The sequence below is a fragment of the Sprattus sprattus genome (genome assembly GCF_963457725.1).
Source record: "Sprattus sprattus genome assembly, chromosome: 12".
In the NCBI taxonomy this organism is placed as follows: domain Eukaryota; kingdom Metazoa; phylum Chordata; class Actinopteri; order Clupeiformes; family Clupeidae; genus Sprattus; species Sprattus sprattus.
Window position 1 is genome coordinate 18,061,711 of NC_137910.1, and position 12,500 is coordinate 18,074,210.

The 12,500-nt window shown below is 44.8% G+C and overlaps 1 protein-coding gene across 1 annotated transcript in view; it reads left to right on the forward strand.

Annotated features, from left to right (window-relative positions):
- LOC308373656 (ankyrin-3-like) overlaps positions 1–12,500 on the forward strand; it is a gene marked incomplete at its 5' end in the record, with an annotated part of 97,253 nt that overhangs the window by 17,644 nt on the left and 67,109 nt on the right. Inside the window, 2 exons of the mRNA XM_080849251.1 lie at positions 11,105–11,206; positions 11,466–11,564. Coding sequence (XP_080705377.1) covers positions 11,105–11,206; positions 11,466–11,564 — 201 coding nt within the window. The remainder of the gene's footprint in view (positions 1–11,104; positions 11,207–11,465; positions 11,565–12,500) is intronic.

Here is a 12,500-nt window from a genome sequence, read left to right on the forward strand (position 1 = left end):
GAGAGAGAGAGACAGACGTGAAGACCCGCATAGCAACTGTATCCTTTTGACCACACACACACAGACACATGCAAGCACACACATCCTCACAAAAGCACACACACTCGCATATGCATGCAAATAGACACACGCATAAACACATACACACACAGACACACAAACACACGTGCACACACTCACAGTTGCAACGGAAGCATCCATTTTCAGAGACCTGCCTCCCTGGCAGTTTTTTTTTTTTCCGTGTGGTCGGTCACGTGACTCAATGACACCTTGCTACCGCTGTGTGTCCCTGAGCCTGAGCGGATGACTCCCAGCTCCACTTTCACTCGCTAACGCTAAAGCTTAAGCCAACAGCAACGCCACACAAGCATGGCTGTGGAAGAGGGAGCAGACTTCCTAGTGAGTGTGTTTCTCTTGTGCGTGTGTTTATGTTTATGTCTATGTCTGTGTCTGTGTGTATGTGTGCTTGTGTATGAGTGTGTCTGTGTGTGTGTGTGTGTGTGTGTGTGTGTATGTGTGTATGTGTGTGTGTGCATGAGTGTGCGTGTGTTTGTATGTTGAAGAAAGTCTCCTTTTTATGTCAGGGACATGCTGACTTTGGGGCTGCTGGTCTTTTAGTGCTGGCTGGATGTGCTGCTGTTGAAGGTGTGTGAATAGAGGACAAGCGCTTGTGGTGATTTTTGGAGAAATATCCAGAGTTCAGGACTGACACAGGCGAGATCGCAGAGCAGAAGGGGGAGATGTGTGTGTGTTTTACTATAGGGACATTTATGAAGGGATTGTTAGACTGGACATTCTGGAAAGCAGCTCATATTTTCTTTCCTCAAAATGTCTCAATTTCAAGCGAAAGGCTGATTTTGTATTTGTTTAAGTCCTGAGATTTTCTTGAGTTTGTCCGAAAGTTATAGTGCTGAAATGTTATACATGCATGATGCTTAAAGATTTTTTAAATGCTTGGGAACTAGAAAGTCATGATGTCTAATTGCTGTTGTTGAAATGTGTTGTTAGGCGGTCATGATTCGTAGATGTTGTTGAACTGTTTCTGTAGTAGGCAGTCATGTTGCTAGCTTTTGCTTTATGTGTGTGTGTGTGTGTGTGTGTGTGTGTGTGTGTGTGTGTGTGTGTGTGTGTGTGTGTGTAAGGAGGGTGAGGGGGCATTCTGAGTTGTACTTGGAACAGGGTGGCAAGGCTTCCTGCCACCTGGCATCACACACACACACACACTCCTCACATCTCATGTCGGCTTGCTCTGTCCTCTCCAAGTATTGCAGATATCCCCAGTGTCCCTGGCCAGGCTTTAACTGTTTACAAACTGCTGTTTATGTGCAGATGCTGATAGATCAGCGTAGCCCTTTTTGTTTGTGTGTGGACGGGAGTTTAGTATAGGCACACATATCTGTGTGTGTGTATGAGTGTGTGTGTTGTTTGTGTGAAAGTAGGCCAGTGCGTTTTTGGCTTTGTATGGTATTTGGGGGTGTGGCATTTTTTCTTTATATCCATGTGTTTAAGAGAGAAAGAATGTATGACAGAATGAGGATGTTTGTGTGACTACTGACACGTGTGTGTGTGTGTGTGTGTGTGTGGGTGTGTGCTGTTGGATTAGAGGCTTTCTAACCCATGAGCGAGGAGCTCTGCAGTGTGCTTGGATGACACTTTTGGGCTGCACACACACACATCTTACTCAGGGCTGTTACCTGAACCCCTACTGCGCACGCAGACACACACTGAGCACACTCTCTCTCACACACACACACACACACTGCCCAGAGAGTCATACACACCCACACACATTGCGCATGCATTCACAAAAATACACACACTTGGAGCACACACTCATATGCAAATATATCACGCATGCATGCACACACACACACACACACACATGCTATCTCCCCTTTCATTCTACTTAAAGGGGGCTTAATATCGCTCCAAATACACACCATGGATCTTCTAACACACACACACACACACACACACACACACATGTTATTCACCATGAGGAAAGTGCATGTCTTGTGTCTTGGAACTGTCTTGTGTGTGTGTCCGTCCTGTTCCTCGTTTCACTGCAGAGGTTCCCACACAAACACAAACACATAAACATATAAATATACACTGTAATTGCACATGCACCCACAATGCATATGCAAATATACAAGTTTCCTCTGTCCTGACTGTATAATCATGCGTTTTGTTTTACTCTTGAGAGTGCAATATGTATTTGCTCTTCTGGTTATGCTGAGGTTTTGTAATAGGATCTAAGGTCTCCCTGCTGAGGTGCGTGTGTGTGTGTGTGTGTGTGATCAGACTTCTTGAATAAGGAACACTGTATCCTAATGTACCCCCTAAGGATAACAAGGCAACAGAACCCTATCAATATTCCTAGATATTCCCCATAGTCCCAGTTAGTTTCCCGGGTGCTGTAGACTGACTCCACGCCACTGTCTTGCCAATATTCCCATCTCTTAGTGCTTACAGTAAAAATGAGTGCTATAGATTGGGCTAATGCTGTTGGCAGGCAGAGAGTTTAAGGATCAATACGGTTACTTTTTAAACAAGAGTTAGAGTGATAATGTGGTGGTTTGTTGGTAGATGCACAGTGTGCTTGGCTTGGCTTGGTTTGGTTTGTTTATGTGTGTGTGTGTGTGTGTGTGTGTGTGTGTGTGTGTGTGTGTGTGTGTGTGTGTGTGTGTGTGTGTGTGTGTGTGTGTGTGTGTGTGTGTTGGGGGCTGTGTCCAAACATGATGTAATGAACACAATGTGGGCCAGACTGCCTCAGCAAAACTATTATCTCACAGCTTACAAGCCCTCGGACACACACACTCACAAACACATACACACACACACACACACTCCCACTTGTGCCAGAGAGGCCTGGACTTATCCACATCTACAAAAACAGTCTCACAAACAGTGTTTTTGTGAATGTGTGTGTGCAGTGGACATGCGCAGTGTGTGATATTGTCTTTGCACAGTAAGAGTATCTAAGCTGACTCTTGTTCTCAGAACTTTGCCCATTCATGTTACCAAAGTAATTCCATTGTGTGTGTGTGTGTGTGTGTGTGTGTGTGTGCAGTCAGAGCACAAGCGCTGTGGATCTGAAGGCATCACAGACACCCAGTGCAAAATCCTCTCTTCTTGAACAGCCCAGATATTGGATAACCCCAAAACTGCCACATCAGGGCCAGATCAGGGCCAGATCAGAGCTACATAAGGGCCAGCTCAGAGCCATATCAGGGTGGTATCCACCGCAGACTCAGCCACTAGATCTCTGTGTTCATGTTTGTTTGTGTATTTTGTGTGTGTGTGTATATGTGTGTGTGTGTGTGTGTGTGTGTGTGTGTGTGTGTGTGTGTGTGTGTGTGCTTGTGTATGGTTTTGTGTGTGTGTGTGTGTGTGTGTTAGAAGCTGCATAGTATGTATTGGAAGCGATATTTAGCCCACTGTGAAGCCGTGTGAAAGGGGGGATGGCAGATAGAAGCTGTGGACATAATATCTTCACAGATACCAACTCAGTTGTAGACTCCCTAGCTACATTTCTGCAGCTGGGCCTGTCTGTGGTGTGCGTACAGCACTACACAGCAGAGAAAGACAGGGAAAACACATGACAGATGCCTCCAGAAACACACCTTCTGGTGAATGTGTGTGTTACAGGCAAGAGGTAAACGGAGTTACTCTGGACGGCTCATCTGTTTATCATGAAGAATATCACCATGCCAGCACCAATAGCAGTTCAAATTCAGACAAGCTTTATGCGTGGCTTTATGGACTATGCAACAGCACTGCTAAATGGCCATGTGAAAATGAGACATACTGTACGTGCAAATACATGACATACAATATATACACATACATGACATACAATGCAAATTTTTTGACATGGAAAAGAAAACAGTCACATTTGCACTCTGAAAAAATAAAGGCCTTGATCGCTTCATGACTTGTCTAGTAACTCTCCCTTAGATTCTGACTAGCTTGCTGCTGTTTGCTGACATTTAGAGAAGATTAGAATGGGCAGATTTGGTTTTTTTTAGGGGCGACAGTGGTTCAGGAGGTAGAGGAGTTGTTTAGCAATCAGAAGGTTGCTAGTTCAATCCTCACTCCTCCTCACCAAGTCTCAAAGTGTCCTTGAGGAAGACACTGAACACCCAACTGCTCCCGATGCTCAGGTTGGCGCCTTAGAAAGTAGCCTCCACCATCGGCATATGAATGGGTCGATGTCTGAGGCATGAACGTGTAAAGCGCTTTGAGTGCTCCATGAGTAGAAAAGCGCTATATAAATGCAGTCCGTTTACCATTATCATTACTTTGTGGCAGGAACTGTTCCTCTGTCTCCACCTTTTCTTGCGTAGAGTGATATAAGTGCCTTTCTTCACAGAGTTCCCTGTCATGAGTTACTCGGGCGACAGAAGGGTCGCTGTCAGACACTTTAAAGATGAACATAACTCGCTACTTCTGAAAATGAGCCTACAATATAGGGGGGGGGGGGGACTATTCATTTTGAAACCTCTGTCATAAGACTGACACAACCATGTCATAAGTATGCTATAAGAAGATTGTAATAAGCTGATATAATAGCAGAGATGGTGCCAGTTATTGGTAATTGATTGCTTGGACATCTTTTAAGCACATGACATTGTCTTTCATGACATCCAAAACTCTGATAATGTCATGGTATGGTTGCACTTTCATGATCGTTAATGACAGGATATGGGACCTGATGTGACAAGGTTATTCCACTCGGGTGACAGAATGGTGAAATAAAGTATCCTCAGTTTGGGAGTATGGGGGCAGATGTGCTGTCAGTGAGGTCAGGGGGGGTGGGGTGGGGGGGGGGTGCTTAAGAATGTTCTATAGACTACATATATAAAGGCTATTTTACACACTTGTGATTAAGATCTTTTGTTTTGTGTGTGTGTGTGTGTGTGTGTGTGTGTGTGTGTGTGTGTGTGTGTGTGTGTATGTGTGTGTGTGTGTGTGTGTGTGTGTGTGCCCCTCTTGACTTTGGCGTGTGTGTGTGTGTGTGTGTGTGTATGTGTGTGCCCCTCTTGACTTTGGCATGTGTGTGTGTGTGTGTGTGTGTGTGTGTGTGTGTGTGTGTGTGTGTGTGTGTGTGTGTGTGTGTGTGTGTGTGTTTGTGTAAGAAACCTGCATGCGTCCTACAGTTTCTTCAGTCCTTGGCTTATCTAAGAAACAGACTTATAGTGACCTATTCTGTCTGAACATTTTTTACATTTTGACTGGTCTCTTTCTCTTTTCTATTTGGTTTCTGCAGGTTTGGACATTAAATTTGACCTTATTACCAATGTGGCGATAGTTTACTGTAAGGTAGCTGAGAAGAATACATGTATTTATTATTATTAGAAGTAGTAGTAGTAGTAGTAGTAGTAGCAGTAGTAGTAGTATGATGTTTAATGCTACTATGAATGACCTAGCATACTGTGACCAGTGATCTCATATTTAACATGTTTCATAGTATGTTTGAATATTTGTAACAGTTACTGTCATTTCAATGTTTGTCTTGCTGAATGCTGTATTCTGCCAGTTTATGAGCAATCCACCCGCTTCCTTTGTGCATCTGCTGGCAGTTTTTAAGTTCCCATGATACAAAAGGAGGGCTTTTTTTTATTCAGTTGTACTTGAATCTGAAACAAATTACAGAGGTATGGACCCTGGTGACCTCAAAGATGCAAGGCGGCTGCTCCACTATCAGGGAGAGGGGTCAAAGAACTGAAACATTTGACTTGAGCCCTCAGTCATAAGACTGACACAACCATGTTCTTAAAAGACTACATAACCGGAGAAAGACCCAGGGACTCATAAGAACAAGCACTAAACTCCTGTGTAGAAATCAAGAATAGAAAAATAAGCAGTCAGGTCAGTGGTAGCCTTTGGGAAGCATGGCTTGAACTGCCATTGGACCTTCACCTCAGACCCACACACTAGCCTGTTCAGACACTTAAAGCTTCTTCCAGAATTTGCAGAAATGTATGTGTGTGAGTATGTGTGTGTGTGTGTGTGTGTGTGTGTGTGTGTGTGTGTGTGTGTGTGTGTGTGTGTGTGTGTGTGTGTGTGTGTGTGTGTGTGTGTGTGTGTGTGTGTGTGTGTGTGTGAGTGCGTGACTGAACTAGAGTGTGTGTGTGCAGGGGTGTTCTATGTCTCCTGTCGTCTGCCAGTCTGCTACTTTGTGGCGACAGCTTGTGTGTGAGATGTAGTGCAGAGTGATGCAGGCCTTTCTGATGATGGTGCGTTATCACTGATGGCTGAGCCCAGAGTGAGGCCGAGCGAAAGAGGCAGAGATAGAGAGAGAGATGGAGGAAGAGAGTGATTGAGAGAGAGAGACTGAGAGAGGGCAAAATGGAGAAAAATGGGTCTTCAAACACAATGAAGTCAAGTACTTGTCTTCTCTAAGCATTTGTTATTCAGACTAACGATTTGTCATTTTGCTTTTATCGATGCATCTGTTGATGGATTAGATGCCTTTATGCCCCCTCTCTTTATTCTTTCTCTTTCCCTCCCTCTCTCCCTCCCTCTCTCTCTCTCCATCACTTTCTTTCCCTACTCTCTGTAGTTCCCTGTTAATTGTGCAGAGACATTTGAGCGATGGAAGTAATTATATTTTCAGTGCTAATCCTTTAGCCTCACACACACACACACACACACACACACACCCACAGGATGTTCTCTCTAGTCACACACACACACACACACACACACACACACACACACACACACACACACCTGACAGGGGCTCTGTGTGGAGCCATGCCTCAACATACACTGACAAAATGTCTACACTACTAGATACATTTTTTTTAAATAAACTGTTGTTCATTTATTTGATTTCTCCATAGTGTATGGGTAGGGAGCCTACAGTTTTAGGGGGAAAACTGCTGTAAGGACAGAAATGCACTTTTTCCACACAGAGTAGAGGAGATCATGTGGCTGTCACAGCTGAAATGAGTATTACTATAAGCTGATCTCCAAAATATATATAAAATAGAGTCCAAATAAAGAAGTCTTCATCATGGTCTCCTCAGCACATACCCAAAGCCTGCCTGTACTGAGACCGTCCAGAAAGAATCTGTCACCGGGACACAACCAATTCTGATCCAGCATGGAGCGATTTGGGATTAAGCATATTTAGCTTATTACTCACACCACATACACACACACACACACACACACACACACACACACACACACACACACACACATACACATCAGGGGGAGAGGAAGGGCTGGCGTGGATGGGGGACTTCAGCGGTTATGACACAGAGATTTTGTGGTTGAACATCACGTGTCATTGAGGTAGACTGTTTCCCCTGACTATGATATTTTCTGTCTTCCTCTGCCTTTGTGCCCACTTTATTTATCTCACGCTAAGTGATCAACTGGACAGAATCTGTGTGTTGACAAGGCACTTTCCTCTGTGGAGCTGATGTGTCCTGCACCCAGCCAACTGTTCTTGAGAAATGAATGAACTGTAGCCGATTTTCTGTCTATTATCCTAAAAATAATAAAACTAAATAATACAATATTTACTTTGCCTTTCGATCAGGGCAGGACAATAGATGATGGGCTGCATGCCAGGTCATATTTGCTGTCATTGGTGCTCTTCACATCATGTGATGATTAGGAAACATGTACATTTGTATAGCACTTTCATCACCTACCTGAAATATATACAGAGAGTATATATACCTTTTCTATATATAAAGTGGGTTTAACACATGCACACACACACACACACACGCACAGCGTTATTGTGGTGTGTACTTAAATGTCGGCAAGTGTGTAATGGTTGGTTGAACAGGAGAATTTCAGCAGGGAAATACCCACGCTGAATAATTGAGATGCAGACAAAGCTAGTCATGCTATTTTAAAAGGCAAACTTTAGCTTCATGCTACTTCACACAGATCCACGTGAGCCTGTTAACCTCTCTGTGTGTTTTTGTGTGTGTGTGTGTGTGTGTGTGTGTGTGTGTGTGTCCAATTCCTGTAATGTTTAATCTAATTTTCCTGCATTCAATCCCTGCATGTGGGAACGTGTTTGTGTGTGTGTGTGAGTGTGTGTGAGTGATGTGTTGTGCGTGTGGGAGTGTGTGTGATGTGGTGAGGTGTGTGATGCACATGTGCTGTCCTCAGCACTCCTTTGTCCTTGAGCAAGCAAGGGAAGGTCAGTGCTGTTGGAGGTGACCTGTGATGTCGGTATCTGGAGCGTGACTGTGTGAGGATCACCAGTGGAACTATGAATGGACTGCACTGGCCGCTGTCTGTGTTCTCCAGGCAAAGCACTGAGTTTAAGAGACTTATTTTAATGTCTGGATTATATCTCAGCATGGGGGGATGTCAAGCAAAAATGCAAAATGGATCTCAGGCAACTGGATACACTGTTTTGGTGACATCACACACACACTGAAATGTCATACACGGATGAATGCACACACACACACACACACACACGCGCACGCACACGCACACGCACACGCACACGCACACGCACACGCACACAAGTCCATCCATCCCTAAAACATACAAACATATGTCACATACGGACACACGCACACTCACATATATGTTCACACACAAACACATATGCACACACACACTCTCACACACATCCATCCCTAACACATACAAACATATTTCACATACGGATCACGGTTCACAGATATGCATATGCACAAGCACACACACACACACATAACGCAACACCTTTGCTGCACCAGCCACCCCCTCATGCTCAGCATCAGAAGCATCAGCAGCATCAGCATCAGCAGCATGTCTCGTAGTGAGTGTGCCCTCTAAGTGGAACCATTATTGGGCTGTGACCCCGTGTGCCCCTCAGGGGGACGCCAGAAGGCCCGGGGAGGGCGGCATTCCCAGTGGAAATTCCCAATCCCACTCTATCCGGCTGGGCTGAGCACAGTCAATGTCTTTGGCGTAATGGGCTTTGGAGTTCGTTATCATAATGAAGAGGGATTAGAGTGTGTGGGGGAGGCTGCTGGGAGACGACTCTTCTCTTTCTCCTCCTGGTTCTGTGCTCTGTTCTTCTGCTGCTGGTGATCACATCTCTCTCTCTCTCCCTCTGTCCCTCTCTCCTCCTCTCTCTTCCTCCCTTTGTGACTATCTATCTGTATTCTCCCCCCCTTTTATCTTTCTTATTCCCACTATCTTTTCTTTCTTTCTCCTCTCTCCCTTATTCCCCCTCTCTCTTTCTCTCTCTCAGTAGATTGGCAGTGTGTAGGAGTGTTCTGAGTAGGGCCCCTACAGTGGACTTCATGCTGCTGTGATGCAGTGGCTGATATGACTAACAGAAGCCCACACAGATAGACTACATAAGAGCAGAGCTCAACTCGCACCATCTCACACTCTCACATACACACTGTAAGCCTCTTTCTCTTTCTCTCTCTCTCTCTCTCTCTCTCTCTCTCTATTTCTCTCTCTCACACACACACACACACACACACACACACACACACACACACACACACACACACACACACACACACACACACACACATATATATATATATATATATATATACGCCCCACCCACACATACATACACGTTTACCCAGAGGAGGTGGAATCATTCCTGTAAAAGAGGTTAACAGGAGGGGCACTGGTGTGGTTTGGTTTCCCAGTCACTCTGTGTGTGTGATGGGACTGGTGCTGCTGGTGGTGTTGGGGGAGGGGGGGGGGGGGGGTCTTTAATGGGAACCAAATATAGAACATTCATTTAGGTAAATCTGCTATGCCCCTCCCCCCATGTGCACACGCACACACATACACATACACATATACACACAGCTTTTAGTCATTCCACCAATCAGATTGTGTCCTTAGAGAGCTGGTGTGAGCCCCACAGTGTTCCTGTTCGTGTTTCTGTCACGGAGTGTTCTTGTTTAGAACTCAAAATCACTGTGGACAGAGCTCTGTGCTGCGTTCTGCTGTGTGGTCACTTGTGTCAACTGGAATGTTCCCAAAAATCAGCAGATAGTAGACAGCAGACAGTGGTAATATGACAAGGCCAAAAGTGCACACACACACAGACAATCACTCTCTCTTTTTCTCTTTTTCTCTTAGACACATAAACACACACACGTACACTCACAAACACGTCAGCTTGTTTTGAGTCTGTGCCCCATGGAGTCCCATTGAATCTTCAGAAACAAATGGAGCCAGTCTCTTAACCCCTTGAGACATGCAGGGAAAAGGCAGAATACGCTGGGTGAGAGAGAGAGTGATGGAAAGAGAGAGCGAGGGGTGTATGAGAAAGAGAGAGAGAGATAGAGAGAGAGAATTGGGAAAAGGAGATGCTCATTAGACTGTTATCTCTTCTGATCAGGATTGGTTACGCTGTTTTAAAGGACTCTCTCATCTCACACGCTGCTTCTTCAGAGGAGAGATCTGGGAAGTTCTGTCTGCACACACAGGCAGAAAGAGAGAGAGAGCGAGAACTGGAGCGAGAGAGAGAGAGAGAACCGGAGGGAGGCATTGGAACTTTTCATCACCTGCTGAGGAGTGTTTTTTTGCTTTAACTCTCTGGAGCTGCGGGGACTTTTCTGTTTTACGGGGGTAGACAGAAAGGTTCTTCCAAGCACAAAGGAATTTTGTCAGCCTGTTGTGTTGAAGAGATTTGGGGTTTTGGGGGGCCTTGTGTGTGTGTGTGTGTGTGTGTGTGTGTGTGTGTGTGTGTGTGTGTGTGTAATAGAGAGAGAGAGAGAGAGTGAGTGAATGAGTGCATGTGGGCTGTTTAGGACTTCAAATTAGATATTACGTCCCTCGGAAATACTACTCTTTTCTCAGTTGTCACTCTCCTGACATCTGATGGCACTTTTTGATGAGGTACAAAGCAGCCTGGAAAAATATTACTTGCCTTTTGTGATTAAGATGATGTGCTTGCGTGCATGTAAAATACATACACACACCCAGACACATACACACACACACAGTCGAAGCGTTTTGAAGTCCTCTGATGTAAACTTATTTACATGCCTATGACTCCTATGGCCTGATCTTTTTTTTTTTTTTTTCGTGTCTGAGTTGGACCTGAGGTTGACTTTTGTTTGACCTTTGACCTCTTGTGTGTCCTCTTCAGTCAGACAGCAATGCCAGCTATCTGCGTGCCGCCCGAGCGGGGAACCAGGAGAAGGTCCTTGACTACCTGAAGAGTGGGGTGGAAATCAACATCTGCAACCAGGTGAGCATGCCCGACTCATTCATACCCGGAACAGGCATATTTTAAACCTACTATCAACCACCCAAAGCTGTGTTTGGGTTCTGTGTTTGAGAATGGTTATGTTGTTTATACTGCTGATGTTTGGGTTCTGAGTTGTATAATGGCTGTGTTTTATAAATAAATATATATATATGTATATATGCTATGTATAGCTCATGTTTAGTTTCTGTGTTCTAGAATGGCTCTCTTGATCAGCTGATGTGTGGGTTCTGTGTTCTAGAATGGGTTGAATGCGCTACATCTAGCCGCTAAAGAAGGCCATGTGGAGGTGGTGGCAGAGCTACTGAAACTTGGAGCATCTGTTGACGCGGCAACCAAGGTCAGTCACATCATCAACATTCTCCTGAACACTCTATGGAATTACAGAGTAAATGATACAACATGTGAACACGGTAGAGCGTGTCTCTTGAGCTCAGTCCTGATGATATTCTTAGCTTGCCGGTGTCTTCCTGTTAAAAGGGAGTTTTTCCCTTCTGTTTTCACCTTTGTGCTTGGAGGTCCAGGGCCTGGGATCTATAAAATGCCTTTCACACAATGTTCATGTTGTAACATCAGACTACACCAACAACTAAAGCACTGATCAAATCTCACTAAAAACCTCAACCAAAACGCTGGGCGCTCTACATACTGGGACATGAGGCATCATAGAGTGTGAATCTGTGTGTTATTTTTTAACATTATTACTTTATTTTAGAAAACTTTATTTTATAAAAACATATATTTTTTAAACGTTATAATGAATTAATCTAAATTAACACGTTATTTTGGCAACCCTAGTAATAAGTGATTGAATGAGATCACATCGCCCACATGATGACTTTGCAGAGTTTTACACCACAGTGGCAGAGACCGGGCACCTCGCTCCCCCTCTGCACTGCAGCAGTCCAGCAACTGTCATCCGTGTAAATTCATATTTATGGTTGTTGTTGTTTGGACGTACTAGCCCGTCCCCTGTGTGCTCTAGTGTGTGTGTGTGTGTGTGTGTGTGTGTGTGTGTGTGTTTGTGTGTGGGAGGGGGGGATGCTGTCGTTCTTTGCAGAGGCTAGGAGGTCCCTCAAGGGCAGGAGGCATCCTCATCTTCCCCCTCACTCCCATCACTACACACTGCTCACCACACAAGGGGGAGGGGTGGATAAAATACCCCCCCCCCCACACACACACACACACACGCACATACACACATGCATAGGCATTGAGAAGGAGAGAGAGAGAGAGAAGTAGGAGCAGCTAAAAGTCCTATCAGAATGATATGATA